At 43.2% G+C, this 19,164-nt stretch overlaps 1 protein-coding gene across 1 annotated transcript in view; it reads left to right on the forward strand.

Annotated features, from left to right (window-relative positions):
• The window catches only part of MYO7A (myosin VIIA), a 192,737-nt gene that overhangs the window by 39,764 nt on the left and 133,809 nt on the right, over window positions 1-19,164 (forward strand). The window contains 1 exon segment of the mRNA XM_030557917.1: window positions 6,611-6,668. Coding sequence (XP_030413777.1) covers window positions 6,651-6,668 — 18 coding nt within the window. The 5' untranslated portion in view covers window positions 6,611-6,650.

A 19,164-nucleotide genomic window follows, 5' to 3' on the forward strand; every position in this document is an offset into this window, starting at 1 on the left:
GCACCTTGCCCTGTTGTCTGCCTACAGGCCATTTATCAATACATCTGAACATTTGTGTGCCATTAGCACTCCAGCTACCTAGTAACATTCAAAAGTTGGTGAATGGAGCAGACCTTGGCTTTGTACTCTGCATCCTTCCTGCTGGGGGCGGCTGTGTAATTTCAAACCCCCTCCCCCCCACATTCCACTCTGCAGGAGTGGATCTGGCCTATTGGCTTCCTGTTTTGAATGCACACTAAGCTTTAACTGAGCCTCAGTCAATATTTCCCTTCAGTAGCAAGAAATCAGTGTCTGATTCTCCCCACGCCACACCAGGATTCTAAAAGCACAGAGATGAGGAGGACGCTGCCAGGAGATGATCAGGGAAAGTGAGCTGGGATTTATGGAAAAACCTGGGCACCGAGATGAATCTTACAGGGCTTCCTTAAGACAGCTGGGCTCTGTGGTCCTGGGCTCCATGGAACTGGAGCAAGTGGCATTATCAATGAACTGAGACAGGGCAACAAGAGGCAAGGAGCCAGGACATAGACATGGCGCCTCCCCCTGGATGGGTTTGTGTATTGACAAATTCTTTATCCACGTGGGGTTTGGGCAATGCGATCCCAATCCTTTTCCCACTCTTCCCCCCCCCCAGGTAGTCCACAAGGGTTCCTGCCCCTCCCCACTCAGGTGTTCTCATTGTAGGAGGCACAGTTGGGCCCTACATACATAAGCCAGCTATTTTGGAGTACACTGAATAAGAGTGGGAGCAGCAGAATTTTTGGCCAAGGACAATGGGGATGGGGGACACCAAATGTAGCAACAAGCAGAATCTCTGTGTATGGTATCGTCTGAAAGGACATCACAGAGTGACCTGCATGGGACTCACTTTGTCTGCTTTGGAAGGGATGAAAGACTGTAGCAATTTTACTGAGCTCTGAGCCCATGGATCTAGGGGTGTTCTGGAAAACATGTTCCGAACTGTTGCTTATACCACTAAGGCCGTGTCTCTGTCGGCCCTGTGACAGACCCTTATCATGTAACAATAAGCCTGGTGTGATGAGGCAAGATAATACAAGCAATCTGACTGGTTAATGAGAGGGGCAATAATCATCCTATGTAGCACTTTTCATCTGTGGAACTTAGCCATTTAATAGACATGAATGTCATTATCCTCATTTTATGGATGGGGAAACTGAGGCACAGAAAAGCCAAATGCCTTGTCCAAAGTCTCACAGCAAGCAAGTGACAGAGCCAGGACAGCACTGCCTCCCATCATAGCTCTCTTGAGCTGCTCTGTACACAACTGAAACTGGCCTGACCGATTACAAAAATGCCTCCAATTATGGATTTTTTCCACTGTCTATCCATATTTGTGATTATTTTGGCTGCAATCGTTTTCTGAAGGCGGCTGAGATCCCTTAGCTGTTCTTAGAATGCCAGCTGCTCACAGGTATTCATTAATGCCCGGGAAGTGCCCTGCATTAATGCTTAAGGAATGGCACAATACCTGTCTGCTGTTAATAAATCCAGCCCAGCATCCCTTAAAGCCGAATGAGTTGCAATTAAAGGACCAGATCTTCAGCCTCAAATATGGGTTGGCTGTTGGCAACTGTTCCAGATCATGCGGTGGGCTGAACTAGTCCTCCCTGAATCCCAGAATTAGGGATGTGTAAGGTGTCCTATTCCACTCCATTGGCTCTTATGCCAAGTATAAACCTGGAAACTGGGCCTAAAATGTCTATGGATTTAAAGCTCTTGCAGGTCTGAAAAACATTTACGATGAGCATAATGGTCAAAACTGTTGAAAAAGCTTTTGAATGAGGAGAAACTTCATAAGGGCACCCACGGGATCTGGTCTGTGGCTTGGTCTATATTGGGGATTTCAGCCATAGTTAGCCAGGCATCAGTGCAAACTCCAAGTGTAGACAAGGAAAACTAGTGCCCGCTCTTTAAAAAATCTTTGACACATTAGAAAAGGCTCACTACAGAGCTATCACAATGATTTGAGGTCAAATGACCAAACAAGCTGAATAAGAACATAAGATCATCCATACTGGGTCAGACTAATGGTCCACATAGCCCAGTATCCTGTTGTCTGAGAGTGGCTTGTGCCGGATTCTTCAGAGGGAGTGAACAGAACAGGGCAATTTACCAAGTGATCCATCCCCTGTCATCCAGTCCCACCTTCTAGCAATCAGAGCATGGGGTTGAGTCCCTTACCATCTTGGCTAATCGCCATTGATGGACCTGTTCTCCATGAACTGATTTAATTCTTTTTTGAACCCAGTTATACTTTTGGCCTTCACAACATCCTCTGGTAATGAGTCCCCCAGGTTGACTGTGAATTGTGTGAAGAAGTGCTTTCTTATGTTTGTTTTAAACCTGCTGCCTATTAATTTTGCCCCATGACCCCATAGTTCGTTAAACTCGTATTCACTTTCTCCTCACCGTTCATGATTTTATAGACCTCTATCATTCCCCCTTCTGTTGTGTCTTTTCCAACCTGAACAGTACCCGTTTTTTTCCTTTTAAATCTCTCCTCATATGAAAGCTGTTCCATGCACATAATCATTTTTGTTGCTCTTCTCTGTACTTTTCCTTTGTTTATCAATATAGGGTTAAAAGAGGACTTGATCATGGTCTACAGAGGGAAAAAAATTCTGGTAGTAGAGGACTCTTTAATCTAGCAGACAAAAGTATAACAAAATCCAGTGGCTAGAAGCTGAAACTAAACAAATTGAGACTGAAAATGAGGCACAAACTTTTAACAGTAAGGGTAATTAACCACTGGGACACATTACATAGGAATTCTCTGTCACTTGAAGTCTTTAACTCCAGACTGGTTGTCTTTCTAAAAGATACACTTTAGCTCAATCAGAAATTATGGGTTTTGTGCAGGAGTTACTGGGTGAAATTTTGTGGCCTGTGTTATGTTGGAGGTCAGACTAGATGATCATAATGGTCCCTTCAGATTTTTTAAACCTATGAATGGGAAAACCATGATATATATAATTTGAGTTAACCTTCATTTCAAACTCCACATGTTCAAATGGCAGCTTTCTTTGTCTATACTAGGATTGTTAAACTTCATAGATTGCTACCGCCAATGACTCAAATTGGTGCTAATCCAAGTGTAGACAAGACCTAACTGAACTTCTTATTTTAGTTGTGTGATGATTGCTGTAGATGCAGAATGATTGTTTTATGTATCCAGAGAAAATTATATTAGGAAACCCACATACAACATATATATGCCTTACTTTTTTAAGGCTGAATCCCCCACCACTAGTTGCTGTATCTTTGATCACAGCTAGTTGGAAAAGAAAACAAAATATTATTATTGTCTAAAACTTTCCTGGAAAATGGCTGGCAAAATTAAAATGCTGAAAAATTTCATCTGAAAACTGAAAGTTTCCATGAAGAAAATTTAAAGAAAATGTTTCTTTTTGGATCGGATTGCCCTGAATTAAAATAGTTTGGTGTGACAAACCAAATTGAAATGTTTTGTGTCAATTTTAGATTAAACTGTGTCTGCCTGCACTTCTTCAGTTCCTCATGGGAGTTGTAGTTCATGCACCACATGCCCCCTTCTCCTTGGGGGTACAGGTTCCCTGGCCAAACTACATCTCCCATGATGCACCATGATCTCCCCTCTTGTTGACCCCTCTCAATGTGTCATGTGATTCATATGGTTGTGGTGCATCATGGGAGATGTAGTCTAACCAGTGAGCCCTGTCCATAAGGAGAATGGGGGTATGAGGCACTCAAACTACAGCTTCCAATGATCCGTGAGGATCATTATCGGCATATGCGCAATGTGCCCAGCCATTTAATGGTGTCATCTTCAGCCAGATGGAGAGCCGGTAGCCTGCCGTCAAAATAAGTCCGTGAGCACTCAACAAGAAAATGTGACAGTCTAAAGTTGACCATAGCTGCATCCTGGGTCATTAGAAAAACTCCATTTAAAGAGATTGGCCACACAGTTGCCCTGTCCTGTTCCAAATTGCTTCAGCAATGACCACAGGTGCCTTGGCAAATAAAAACCTGGTGGACAGATGGTTGAGTCAGTGATGAGAGAGTGATTAACGACTGTTGTTATTGACCACTAATTGCGCCAGCCTGATTCCACCATCATGTCCTGTGGTGGCATAAGTGACCATAAAGAGCGTTTAGAAGACAGGTGAGCTGGTGGGTGGTAGAAGAGGTCTGCGTACAATGGCAGGTCGCTATTCTCACAAATCTTAGCCAGCAACTTGACAGAGGACTTTTCACCGTGAATAAGGGGCGGAGCTATGTTACCAAGTATCAGTAGCCATGGTAATGGAGTTGCTCAGAAAGTTCTGGTAACAATACACATAGCTTTGTTAAGGTCTACATAGACCAGCTTCGTGTGAGACGAGTGACACCAGACAGGAGCACAGTACTCTGCTGTTGAATATCAGAGGGCAAGGGCTGATGATTTAAGTGTCTGGGCACTTGCATCCCAGGTTGAGCCAGCCAGTTTCTGAGCAGGTTGTTCTGAGTGCTAACTTTGGCTGCCGTCTTTCTCAAGTGGTTGTGGTACGTTAATGACTCATCTAATGTCACAGCAAAGGAAAAATGGGTTTGGATCATGCTGCAGGCATTGGCCATTGAGGAAAATGTTTAACTCGTGGCTTGCGCTTGCATTGTGCAGATGGAATACACTGGAAACGGTCTTATAAAATCTCGGCTGCAGGTACCGTTGACTGCAGTAGTCTGCCAGGAGCTTCTTCATTCAAGACCATGTCAGTTTCTGAGAAGGCGTGAGCTTGGTGTTATCAGCATAGATAAACTTGCCCAAGAGTGTAGCTGGTAGGTCATTGATGTACACATTGAACGGTATTGGCCTTGACCACCTTTATCAAAAATGGTTTTCAAAAAATCTAACGACAGGAGCCATCTTCTTGGATTTGACTGCTGCCTGTGACACAGTTAGGCACAGAGGCCTTTTGTTTAAACTCTTTAGAGTTGCCTTGCGTTGCTTGGTCGAAGTAGTAGAACTCTTTCTCTAAAACATAAGAATGGCCATATGGAGTCAGACCAAAGGTCCATCTAGCCCAGTGTCCTGTCTTCCGACAGTGGCCAATGCCAGGTGCTTCAGAGGAAATGCACAGAACAGGTAATCATCAAGTGATCTGGCCCCTGTCACCCATTCCCAGTTTCTGGCAAAGAGAGGCTGAGGACACCATTCCTGCTCATCCTGGCTAATAGCCATTGATGGACATAACCTCCAGGAATTTATCTAGTTCTTTTTTGAACCCTGTTATAGTCTTGGCCTTCACAACATCCTCTGGCAAGGAGTTCCACAGATTGACTGTGCATTGTGTGAAAAAATAATTCCTTTTTTTTTTTTAACTTTCTGCCAATTAATTTCATTTGGTGGCCCCTAATTCTTATGTTATGGGAAGAAGTAAATGACACTTCCTTATTTACTTTCTCCACACCAGTCATGATTTTATAGACCTCTATCATATCCCCACATAGTTGTCTCTTTTCCAAGCTGACATGTTCCAGTTTTACTAATCTCTCCTCATATGGCAGCCGTTCCATATTAAAAAAAATTGAGTATTTACACAATTCCCATCACAACAGTATCTGAACACTTTATTATTTCTATGTATTTGTCCTCACAATGCCTCTGTGAAGTAGGAAAGTGCTATTATTTCCATTTTACAGATGGTCTGAGGGACAGAGAGACCTACTTAAGATCACACAGGAAGTCTGTGGTAGAGCAAGGAATTGAACCCAGAACTCCTAAGTCCCCTGCTATCACCCTAACCACTAGATCATCCTTTCTTTCGGCAGGTGGTTTAGAGTACACATGGGCAACTGCAGTAGCTCTTGGACGTGTCAGCTCAGCAGTCTCCCTCAAGACACTGTGATGTCTCAGGAGGATATGGTTTCATGTCAAGCTGACCCAGAATAAAATATTTTGATTCAGGAGTGTTAAAACATTTCATCTTGATCAAAAATATCATAAAGAAATATTTTGACATTTCTGAATTAAAAGTTTTGGTTTTCAGCTGTTTGTTTTTACAACAAAAAGTCAATATTTGCTAAGGAAAGCAAACAAGTTTTGTGAAATATTTTTAGCCAAAAATGCAAATTTCCATTGAAAAACAGTTTCAGTGGAAAACTTTCAGGCAGCCCTCCCCTTGGCCTGACTGCTGTGGGCTTTATGGGGTTGGGATTGCTTTTTTCCTACTGGTTTGGTAGCAGATTGCACAACAGGACCCCATTCAAATAAATAATACAACATAATATCTTTATTCAGTTATTCTTTGGCTAACTTTAGAAGATTCAGTTTACAAATATTCAAATGTCCTGCAAAAAAGATCAACAAAAAGAGTCTGTTCTTATCACCCTAGGAAGCCAGCTTGTCTAATTCAGCAATGTGTCAGTATTAATGTGGATGTATTAGAGGCTTATCTTTTGCTGTCTAGGACTAATGGTATAAAGCCATTAACATTACTGCCCCATCTATTGTTTGTAAGTCTCCCACCTTTGAAGAGTTATAGCTCTTAAGCCATCACACCATTCCTGAGATCCAGCTGTGAGTGAGGGAATTTGTCAATCATCTCCATGTTCAATTTCTTTTCTGTTTCAGGGCTCCTAGAGGCAATTGCTGATGTGTTTACGTAGGAGCCATGGTCATTCTACGCCAGGTAAGATAGTTTTTCCCTGTACTTTAGAGCTGCTCATTTTAAAATGTCACTTTGTTAGCTAACAGAAGGCCTGTTTTGGGGTTGGGTTATTTTTAGCCTATTCTATCCCTTTATAAGGGACAGTCGAAAGATACACATCTTGTGCCCATTAGCCTGAGTCCTTGATTGGCTTAGTGGAAATCATTGCACTGTATAGCCCAGATTAACTGGAAAGAGTTTTACCTCATGTAATACACTACCTATATTTTCTTGTCCGGGGCCAAACAGGGATGCATGGTGAGAACTGCTTGCAGATGTTTGATATGGACATTTTTAAAATAGACTTTCTTCAAGGGATAATCGCCTATATTTGATCTTGATTTTCACTGAGGTTCTGCTTTAGCTGTGTATAATGGAACCATGGGTGTCTTTAAAAAAAATCAACAAAGTTCCTGACATAGAGACTGTCAAAATCAGCTCTCATTTAGGACATGACCCTGAAAATTGCCCTCTAATTGGGCAAAGCACTGAAGCACGTGTTTAACTTTCAGCACGTGAATTGTTCCAGCGTCACTCTGGCCCTGCCCCAGCAAAGCCTGTGCTCTATCTGGATTAACAGCAAGATGCTCAGTGCCTTGTAGAATCAAGCCCTTATCCAGGTGGCCATGTGGAGTGACTCCAGTGAAGTCTCTTAACACCAATGTAAACAAGAGCAGAATCTGGCCTGCTGGACACTATTGACTAGAAAAAACAACAAGGAGTCCTTGTGGCACCTTAGAGACGAACACATTTATTTGGGCATAAGCTTTCGTAGGCTAACTGTCCTGTAGTAGGTGACTACTGGGTACCCTTCTGGATCTGTCAGTCTGTTTCTTCACTTCACCAGGTGGGTATTGTTGTTATAAGAACACTTGATAGAGATCCTGTAGGTGTTTGTCTGAAGGGTTGGAGCAAATGAGATTGTATCTTAAAGCTTGACTGTAGACAATGGATCATGTGGTGTGGTCTGGATGAAAGCTGGAGGCATGTAGGTAAGTATAGTGGTAAGTGGATTTCCAATATAGAGTGGTGTTTATGTGACCATCGCTTATTTGCACTGTAATGTCTAGGAAGTGGATCTCTTGTGTAGACTGGTCCAGGCTAAGGTTGATGGTGGGGTGGAAATTTTTGAAATCCTGGTGGAATTCCTCAAGGGCCTCCTTCCCCTGGATCCAGATGATGAAGATGTCACCAATGTAGCACAAGTAGAGTAGGAGTGTTAGGGGATGAGAGCTAAGAAAGCATTGTTCTAAGTCAGCCATAAAAATGTTGGCAGACCGTGGAGCCATGCGGGTACCCATAGCAGTGCCGCTGACTTGAAGGTATATATTGTCCCCAAATCTGAAATAGTTGTGGGTGAGGACAAAGTCACAAAGTTCAGCCACCAGGTTACCCATGACATTATCGGGGATACTGTTCCTGACAGCTTGTAGTCCATCTTTGTTTGGAATGTTGGTATAGAGAGCTTCCACATCCATAGTGGCCAGTATGGTGTTTTCTGGAAGATCACCAATGGATTGTAGTTTCCTAGGGAAGTCAGTGGTGTCTCGAAGATAGCTGGGAGTGCTGGTAGCATAGGGCCTGAGGAGAGAGTCCACATAGCCAGACAATCTTGCTGACAGGGTGCCAATGCCTGAGATGATGGGGTGTCCAGGATTCCTAGGTTTATGGATCTTGGGTAGCAGAAAGATTACGCCTAAGGGTGCGTCTGTGTAGATTTGTTCCTGTGCTTCTTCAAGGAGTTTTTTGAGCAGATGGTGGTTTCTTTTGGTAACCTTCAGTGGGATCAGAGGGTAATGGCCTGTAGAATGTGGTGTCAGAGAGTTGCCTAGCAGCCTCTCATTCATATTCCAACCTTTTCATGACTACAGCACATCCAGAAGGGTACCCAGAAGTCACCTACTACAGGACAGGCCCAACAAAGAAAATAACAGAACACCGCTAGCTGTCACCTACAGCCCCCAACTAAAACCTCTCCAGCGCATCATCAAGGAGGACATCAAGAATACAACCTATTCTGAAGGATGATCCCCTCACTCTCACAGACCTTGGGAGATAGGCCAGTCCTCACTTACAGGCAGCCCCCCAACCTGAAACAAATACTCACCAGAAACTACACACCACACACAAAAACACTAAGCCAGGAACCAATCCCTGCAACAAGTCCCGTTGCCAACTTTATCCACATATCTATTCAAGGGACACCATCATAGGACCTAACCACGTCAGCCACACCATCAGGGGCTTGTTCACCTGCACATCTACAAATGTGATATATGTTATCATGTGCCAGCAATGCCCCTCTGCCATGTACATTGGCCAAACCGAACAATCTCTAGGCAAAAGAATAAATGGACACAAATCAGACATCAAGAATTGTAACATTCAAAAACCAGTAGGAGAGCACTTCAATCTCCCTAGACACTCAATAACAGATTTAAAAGTGGCAATTCTTCAAAAAAAAAAACCCTTCAAAAACAGACTTAAATGAGAAACTGCAGAATTGGAATTAATTTACAAACTGGACACCATCAAATTAGGCTTGAATAAAGACTGGGAATGGATGGGTCACTACAAAATGTAATTTTCCCTTTGCTGATACTTACACCTTCTTATCAACTGTTGGAAATGGCTGACGTCCATCTTGATTGCATTGACCTCGTTAGCACTACAAAAGTAATTTTCCCTCTCTTGATATTCACCCCTTCTTGTCAACTGTTGAGAATAGGCCATAGACTCATAGACTCATAGACTCTAGGACTGGAAGGGACCTCGAGAGGTCATCGAGTCCAGTCCCCTGCCCTCATGGCAGGACCAAATACTGTCTAGACCATCCCTAATAGACATTTATCTAACCTACTCTTAAATATCTCCAGAGATGGAGATTCCACAACTTCCCTAGGCAATCTATTCCAGTGTTTAACTACCCTGACAGTTAGGAACTTTTTCCTAATGTCCAACCTAAAGGCCACTTCCACCTTAATTGATTTGGCCTTGTTAGCACTGACCCCCTACTTGGTAGGCAACTCCCATCTTCTCATGAGCTATGTGTATATATATAACATATACTGCTTACTGTATTTTTCACTCCATGCATCTGATGAAGTGGGTTTTAGCCTACAAAAGCTTATGCCCAAATAAATTTGTTAGTCTCTAAGGTGCCACAAGGACTCCTCGTTGTTTTTGCTGATACAGACTAACACGGCTACCACTCTGAAACCTGTCATTATTGACTAGGTATTTCTAAAATTGGCTTGTCAGGAACACCTAAGATCAAACGGAGCAGCAGAAATATAGCCAGCAGTCTTGCACTGAGCTGCTGAGAGCATCAGCCATGAGATAAACAAACTGCACTTCACTAGATTAGATAAGGGATTAATTTCTTTTTCCATCAGCATAAAACATTGCAAACGTGCCTTTGACTGATCTATTAGTGATTCTCAGGAAAATGACAGCAGAAATAAAAAGAACACTGGATGCCAATTTTAAAGAACAATGCATTTCAAATCAGAATATCCCTGCTTCAAACTGTAATGCTGAAAGCTTTTGTGGTCGTATACTGGTAGAAACACACATAGGCCTGGTCTACAATAGGGGGCGGGGTCGATGTAAGATTCGCAACTTCAGCTATGTGAATAGCGTAGCTGAAGTCAAAGTATCTTATTTCGATGTACCTCCCGTCCTCACGGCGCAGGATCAACGTCCACGGCTCCCTCTGTCGACTCCGCTACCGCTGCTCGCTCTGGTGGAGTTCTGGAGTCAACAGGAGAGCGTTCGGAGAGCGATATATCGTGTCTAGATGAGACCGATATATCGATCCCCGATAAACTGATCACTACCCGCCGATCTGGCGAGTAGTGTAGACGTACCCATAGTCATTGTACAGAAGTTTTCAGACTGTATCAAAGTTTACCCTAATATCCATAGTGAGCCAGATCTTCAATCCCATTCACTCTGTCTGTGCTTCTCCAGTGGTGCAAAGCAGATTTAAAGTGGCCTTAGAGTGGACTGGGGAATCCTCCTGTGGCAGTTTAGGTTGGACATTAGGAAAAGCTTCCTGTCAGGGTGGTTAAGCAGTGGAATAAATTGCCTAGGGAGGTTGCAGAATTTCCATTATTGGCAATTATTAAGAGCAGGTTAGACAAACACCTATCAGGGATGGTCTAGATAATACTTTGTCCTGCCATGAGTGCAGGAGACTGGACTAGATGACCTCTCGAGGCCTACAATTATATGATTCTATGATCATTTAATAATTCAAACACTATCAGCCAATGGCAAACCTTACAAAATCTCTAGCATATAAATAATTAACAGTCCCACTGCCTGCTCTGGTATAAGTCTTCGTAAAGCTTCCATTCAGTTCAAGTGTTACTGTAAAGTAGATAGAGATCAAAAAATAAGATTAAAAAAAAAAGCCTGAAATCCTTATTCGCTTATTATTTAGTCCTTCTTTAAGCAAATCTCTCCAGGGGCAAGGAGTGGGTGCAATAAATGAATAAGGAATCTGGCTCCTTATGAAAAGAAATTAGAGGTGGTTGAATGTTTTCTGCTGAAATTTTTTTTTTTTTACAAAAAATGATCTTTTTTTAAAAAAAACAGAAATTTTTGTTTTTGTTTTCAAAAATCTAACATTTCTCAGTTTATTTTTTTTCAAGAGAACCTCCACAAAAAATGTGGAGAAACGTTTTATTGACATTATTTCTGCAGTTCTTGAAACCTAAACATCACACTGTCTGGTTCCCAAGTGTTTAATTGACTACAGACACAGGGAAACTGACTTCTTTAGATTTTTACTGGTTATTGTAAGTGAAGTGCAATAAAACCCACAAATAATTTAAATCCTCTTCATTGTGATAAGCTAAAAGGCCATTGGTAACATGAGCACGCATCTTTATTGTTACATGTATGGGGCCAGACCCTCCGGCTGATGTAAACTGGTGCAGCTCCACTGAAGTTAGGGGAAGTATGTCAGTTTACACCAGCTGAGATTCTGGCCAATGGTTTACATCTGAACAGTTTCTATTTTAATACCGTGCTCTGAAGAGTTGCAGGTTATGGATGGTTGCTTATTGCCAGCAAGAATAAATATAAATATCTTCTTGCTGTATGTTCCAGTCTATGCATCCGAGGAAGTGGACTGTAGCCCACGAAAGCTTATGCTCAAATAAATCTGTTCGTCTCTAAGGTGCCACAAGTACTCCTGGTCTTTTTGCAGATACAGACTAACACGGCTGCTACTCTGAAATAAGTTGGGCGTGAGCAAAGATTTTTAGAAATATACTTGTGCACGTCTTGATGCTCCTTGAAAAGTTAGTGTTTGGACCTTTCTGCTTTTCAGAGTTGTTTCTCCCATGTGTGTTTTCCTTGAATGCAGACAATTTTCATATGGCATTCCCTCCCCTCCAATGCATTCCCTCCCCACTCTTCAATGCACAAAAAGTCTCAGAGGGCCTGATTCTCCTCTGACTTACACTAGTGTGAATCAAGGAATTACATTGGTGCACATCTGATATAGGTAAGAAACAGGCCCATTCTTGGATCTTTCTTGGAGGAACTGATCCTTGAGACCTGAGTTCTTGTTGGGAAGAAGTAGCTCTGAGCAATGAGGAGAAACTGCATTGGGCTTATATGTAGCTCTTTTTGCCTTCCACTCAGCAAATTAGAAGAAAAGGAAATATTGTTCTTCAGCAGAGCCTGCTGGCAGCCTCACTTATCAGCTTTAGTCACTGGCAAATTGGTCCTGGCAACTCCTGTTTGGTATACAAAGGGGGGAAAAAAGAGTGGGGACTTTTCAGATTCTTGTCTGGTAACCTAATAAGCTTGTCTGGCTGCACAGAACATCAGTGACTTATCCTCAGTGTTTACCGTTTCAGTTCAAGCAGTTACAGTTTTAGATCTGGAAATAAAACCAAAGAGATGCGAATGTACACAAAACACACTCCACACACACACACATACACGCCCTATAAAGTGGTAAGTGGTTATCTCCCAGAGCATTGCCTTGCATTGAGAGCATTACCTAATCATCCCAAAGGTCTCAGCTGACTTATAGACTATCACACCATGAAGCTGTGTCCAGGCACCATTTAACTCCCATTCTTGTGCCGGACCAACAAACAAACAAACATATCAAAAAACCCACACGTACAACAAAATCAGCACTCTCCCATGAGCGGTATTTTTCTTTCCCCAGGACCAAATTCAGGCCTGATGTAAGCCTCTGCCATCCTCTTAGATGTCAATGGAGTTGAACCTACTGATCATGCCCTTGTTTTCTGACTGTTCAGAGCTAAATAGAAGCTGCTTCTCTTCATTAAGGCCTTTTCCTAGTGCTGGCCCCAGTTTGCAGTAAGGAAGATTGAAGGAGAAGGAAAGAAGAAAGCGAAAAACCAAGCTGATCAGACACAGGAAATCAAGTACACATGCCAGAACCAAGGGAGGCTGTGAGAAAACATCCACAATAGGGCGCACACACAGTGCTGTGCCTTTAATTGTTGCATTGTCATTGGTTACCAGGGTGATAGGCACTTAAGATTTAGAGGGAGAGATTCTGCTTTCAGTTATATAGATGGAAATCCAGGCAGAGAGCTAAGCCCTAGAAATCTGGGCCTTTTCTTCAAGAGCCCTATGTTTTGAGAGGCCTGTGCTCCTGTATCACACTGCTTTAAGCATAAAGGACAGCACGGGGCCTTAAATGTTGATCTCTCTCTCTCTTGTCCCCCCTTCCCCCCTTTTGTACACAGTGAAGAACTAGGCCAGGAATTTTGTACCGGGCACCTACTAAATAGACCCTCACTACATGGCTACAGATTCTCCACTGGGTTGTCCTTCCTTGACAAGCCAGCTACATCAACCTCTTCCCCTTTGCCCTACACATGCATACCAAACAGGAGCAGCGCCAGGGTTTCTGGCCCCCTAGGCAGAATTCGGGGGGCGGCATTTTGTGCACTCCCCATGGGGCGCGTGGGAGCTTCCGGTTCCACTCCCATCGCACTGCCGAAGAAGGACCCTCCGCCGAAATGCCGCAGGCGACAGCGGTAGTCATTGAGCTGCTCAATTCCTGCCGCTGTTTTCCGCAGCACCTTGGCAGAATGTCCTTCTTTGGTGGCGCAACAGGAGCGGAACCGGAAGCTCCAGTGCGCCCTATGGGGAGTGCACAAAATGCCGCCCCTCAAATCCTGGTGCCCTAGGTGACTGCCTAGGGTCACCTAATGGAAGCATCGGCCCTGATACCAAAGCCAGGGGTCTGTGATTGAGTGCTGTTTTCATCCCTGGTTTTTGACATAAAATGGATTACTGAAACAGAGGCAGATTGAAGTTTACAGCTTATCACCAAGGACCATTCACACATCAGATTCCAATATTGTCTCCAATAGACAATGTTACATCACTGGATATCTCCTACTGTAGGACGCTCCTTTTACCTGCTGATCACTAGTTTCCTGTTATAAGTAACTTGCTCCCATGCCCTCTGGTGCTGTGGTCCTGTCAGATGGTCCAAGCAAGATGAAGCTATATCCATGCTTCCTTAGGATGCCTCCAAGAAACATCTAGATGCCTCAGGAAGAGGTGGCATAATTCAGCTGGTGCCACTCTTTCCTTTCAGTCAGTACCGAACCAATGCAATCTCAGTTCGTCATATCTGGTACAGAAAAATGGGACACATCCTCCTTTCCCAGGCCTTTTGCATTTCAGTGAATCTAGGTTAGGGGATCTGGATCTGGATTCCTCCCTGTGGTTTTGGTTCTGGGTCAGATCCAAAACCAAAGAGAGCTTGTTGGGTGTTTTGCTGATGTTTCAGACGTAGCTGAAATTGCACAAAAGGGAAGTTCCCATGGGATTTTGTGCTACGATGGTTAGAATATGCGGAACATCTGAACCCACAAGATTTTTTTCCCTTCATTCTGTTTCACCATTATGGAGAAGTTTCTGGCCGTTGAGGTCCAGCTCTCATGACAACAGCTTTTGTGCACCTTGGGGCCCAAATCAAAGTCCAGGGCCCCACTGTATTGATTACTAACAAGAAAACAGTCCATGGCTCAGAGAGCCCACAGATTGGATGTTCAACAAAACAGATAGTTTCATCAACAGACTGGTTGGGGAATAGGTAACAGAAACTGGCCATGAACAGAAAGCGAGCCATAGTTTCAGCCTCTAAGCCATGCATTAGCACTGGTTCAGCCTCAAACCCCAATCTACACCTCATCCTTTTCTAAATGCTGTCTCCCTGGCCCACTCCTGTTTATATATTATACTGGCATGAATCGTTCTGTGCTCTCGTTTTTATCCCCTTTCCTCCTCTGAGATGGAAGTAGGAGAGACCTATATCAAATCTCACAATCCATTTATAAACGTCCCCAAGCCATGCTCAGCAGTCATCATCTTCACTCATAGCTGACGTGCGTTATGCAGTTCCTGGATAATATTGGATGATGTGTTTTCGACTTTGTATCTTTAAGTGATCGACTGCTGTGTATATTTTGATAGTAGGGAGGAAAAAATAAAGCAAGCATTATTGTAGGCCTTCCTGGGGCTGATTTGTGATCATGCTATTCTAAAAACAAAAGCATAAGCCCACAGTTTATATTTGCTGCCTCATAAATACAGAATAATTTAAGTCTTCTCCCATTTGTGTCTTGTACCTGTGTGATCTATGAGTCTGAGGCGTCCCTGGATAGCAGTAATACCATGATGAAAAGTCCAGCATGAGCCAAGCAGAGGACACATTTGCATATAGATTGAAATGTGAATCGTTGGGAGCCATTCATTAACTGCAGTGCTCGAGACATGTGGCATTTTAAGAGCATCCGGCATCAAATCTTTTCCATCAAATTTATGGGACAATTAAAATGCTGGGGTAGCTGTGCACAGAAAATGAAGCCGCGGGCTGGGGAGATGTTCTTACTGAGGATTATAAATTGTACGATGCATGAGACAGACATGGTGAGCAACCTCAGGCCAGGTTTGAATGTTTTCTGCCTTTTCATATAGGGTTGCCTGTAACTTGGTTTATGGAAGATCATCCTACAGGAAATATATAGGATTCCATCTGCCTGTGAGTTCTGCGTCCTGGGATCATTTATGTTTGTTAGAGCTTAGATATCAAGTTCTTTGGGCAGGAACTGTCCTTTAAATAAGTGTCTGTACAGCACTTAGCACTTTGGGCCTGGATTCTCAGTCAATATTCTAATATATATAATAATAAATCTGCCAGGCCTAAAACATGCTTAATGGTGCAAACTTTCTATCTACAGTACTTCTGTGGCTCCCATCACCAGATCATCTGAGCACTGCACCATCTTTATAGTGTTTACCTTCCCTGTAGGGTAAAGCTCTGCTATTATCCTCATTTCACAGATGGGAAACTCTCAGGGCTTGTCTACACTTACCAGGGATCAACGAGTGACAATCGATGCATCAGCAGTCGATTTAGCGGGTGAAGACTTGCTAAATCGACTTCCGGTAGCTCTCCCGTCAACTCCTGTACTCCACCGGATCGAGAAAAGTAAGGACAGTCGACGGGAGAGCGTCTTCCATCAACATCGCGTAGTGTGGACCCTGTCTAAGTAGATCTAAGCTACGTCGATTTGAGATATGCTATTCACATAACTCAAATTGCGTAGCTCTATCGAGATTTCCCTTTAGTATAGACAAGGCCTCGGCATCCATCTACACTGTCCCAAAAAAAATACCCACCCCAGCAAGTCTCAGAGCCCCGGTCAACTGACTCGAGCTCATGCTTCGGGGCTGAGAATATCAGTGTAGATGTTCCTGCTTGTGCTGGAGCCCAGGCTCTGATACCTGGCAAGGGAGGAGGGTTTCAGAGCCCAAGTGTCAGCCTGAGGAATAAGGCTACACTGCTGTGTGTAGCTTTGTAGTGCAAGCACCACAAGTCCAAGTTAGTTGATCCAGGCTCGGAGAGTCACTGCTGCAGGATTATTATTTTTTTGCACAGAGAGGGTAAGTGAGTTGCCCAAGGTCACACAGGAAGTCTGTGGCAGAGCAGGGAATTGGGGCTCCCAAGTGCCAGGCTAGCACCCTAACCATAGAACTATCTTTCTTCTTTCTCTTCATGCCTTCAGGCACTCCCTGACAATACTCTAACCCAGCATCCATTTGCAGGACTGTGGAGTAAAGGAAAAGCCTGTGATGAATTTTGAATCTCACAGGATCATAGTGCGACACCAGGTGGCATGGAGTGGTGGAAGTGCCATAAAAGTGGCGGGGGGAAGGGGCCACAGGCGTCTGAATCATGGCCCTGACCCTCTGCCTGCACCACTCCTTCTCCCTGAGCCCCACCCTCATGCTGCCTCTTCCCCCAAGATCCCACCCCTGCTTGCTCCTCTCTGTCCCCTTCCCCCCATCACTCACCCTTAGGGCTGGTAAAAAGTGAGAAGGCCATGGTGGGCCTTCTGACCCCCCCTTTTCTGGTGCCCCTGCAGGTGTCACAAGCAAGGCTGGCATGGAGCCAGATGAATGCTCTCATGTTAAAAATTGCCTTGCTGGGGGCGAGGTTTGGCAAAGGACAGAAGATCCGTAATCCCTCCCCTGTTTCCTCGTGGTCTCCTAGTACTTAGAGCTCTGCTCACTGTGTCTATCATTATTAGTGTTTATTTCCCTTAGTTCTAATTGCATCCAGCTGCGGGCTATGATACTGTTAATGATACCCATTACTTAGACAGAACTTCGGTACTTCCCTGGGATGAGGAAGAATTCGTATCCCAAATTTACGGACAAAGGGCACCGAGACAGGGAATTTAAGTGGCTTGTCCCTGGTGAACCAGCTCATCTGTGTCAGAGCCAGGAGAATAATGCAGGGGCCGGATTGTTCTTTGCCTTGCGTAGTGTGCACTCGCTCAGACAGTGTGAAGTGGGCATGAGACACTGCTATCCTGATGTGATAGTGTTTCACACCCACATCACATCAGGGTAAATGGCTACACAAGATATACAGCAGGGGTAGGCAACATATGGCATGGATGCCAAAGGCGGCACACAAGCTGATTTTCAGTGGCACTCACACTGCCCAGGTCCTGGCCACTGGTCCGGATGGCTCTGCATTTTAATTTAATTTTAAATGAAGCTTCTTAAACATTTAAAAAACCTTGTTTACTTTACATACCAACAATAGTTTAGTTATGTGTTATAGACTTACAGAAAGAGTCTTTCTACAAACGTTAAAATGTATTACTGGCACGCGAAACCTTAAATTAGAGTGAATAAATGAAGACTCGGCACACCACTTCTGAAAGGTTGCCAACCCCGGTATAGAGCAACAGCAAATCAGGTCTCTGTATATATGTTCCCTTGGTGTATCCTATTTCACTGCTGCCTCACAGACTAAAATGTGTTTCCTTTTTACAATGAATCATACATGGGGCTGAGTACTTTTTGTCTTATATTTACTCCATTGTGAATAATAGAATAAAGTCTGGAAGCAGTTCTTTGTTGGTTTTCGTATGTGCTCTTTTCTTAGATTGCCAGCCATCGTATAGTAGTCTCAGCAGCCACTACCACTAGAGACATACACACGAGCCAGTTAGCCCGGGAATAGTTCCAGAATTCACAACCAACTGTACTCTGCAAATGTTCAACATGGAAACATTTTTTAAAATCTTGCAATTTCATGAATTTTGCAAAATATTTGGAGCCAGATCCTCAGCCTGTCTAAATCAGCATCGATTTCAATGGAGAGACACCAATTTACACATGCTGGAGACCTGGCTTTGGCAAAATGTCATTCGCATTCAACAAGCATCATAATTTTGTCAGTAGAATCTGGATTTCACAGCAGATTTCCCAGGAAACTCTTCACTTTATCTTTCCCACAAGAAGCTGTTCACACAATTGTACAGTGGAGTTGCATCATTGGCGCATTTAACTTAAGCAATTTTAACAATATGCGCTTGGTAAAACAAAAAAAAAGAAAAATAATTTAAATACTGTACCTGTAGTGCGGGTGATTCCGCCCGCCATTCCACTCAATGAGCGTTTGATTATACGCGATTTTCGCTGACTTCAGAACCTAACCCCCGCGTAAGATGTGACTCGCCTGTACAGTCACTGGGGCAGGGGAAGGAAGGGGAAAGTATATCTACCATGTAAGTGGAGGTGATCGGAAAATGGCATTTGTCCTACTTACAGGAAATTTCTGATATTTTGAAAAATGTTTTCATCCTGGATCAGTACAAGGAGTTGATCTCGAAATATTCTGTGGACCAGAAATTCCAAAATATTTTGATTCAAAAACATCAAAATTACCTTATTGAAACATTTTGATAACATCACAGAATTATTATATATATATATAATAATTCTGTGATGTTATCAAAATGTTTCAATAAGGTAATTTTGATGTTTTTGAATATATATATATATATATATATAATATTAAACATGAAAAGACTAAACTAAACAATAGAACAAAACAAGAAATCAAAACCAAATAACTTTTTTAATATTGAAAAAATTTTCC

Source organism: Gopherus evgoodei, chromosome 1, assembly GCF_007399415.2.
Source record: "Gopherus evgoodei ecotype Sinaloan lineage chromosome 1, rGopEvg1_v1.p, whole genome shotgun sequence".
NCBI classification, from domain to species: domain Eukaryota; kingdom Metazoa; phylum Chordata; order Testudines; family Testudinidae; genus Gopherus; species Gopherus evgoodei.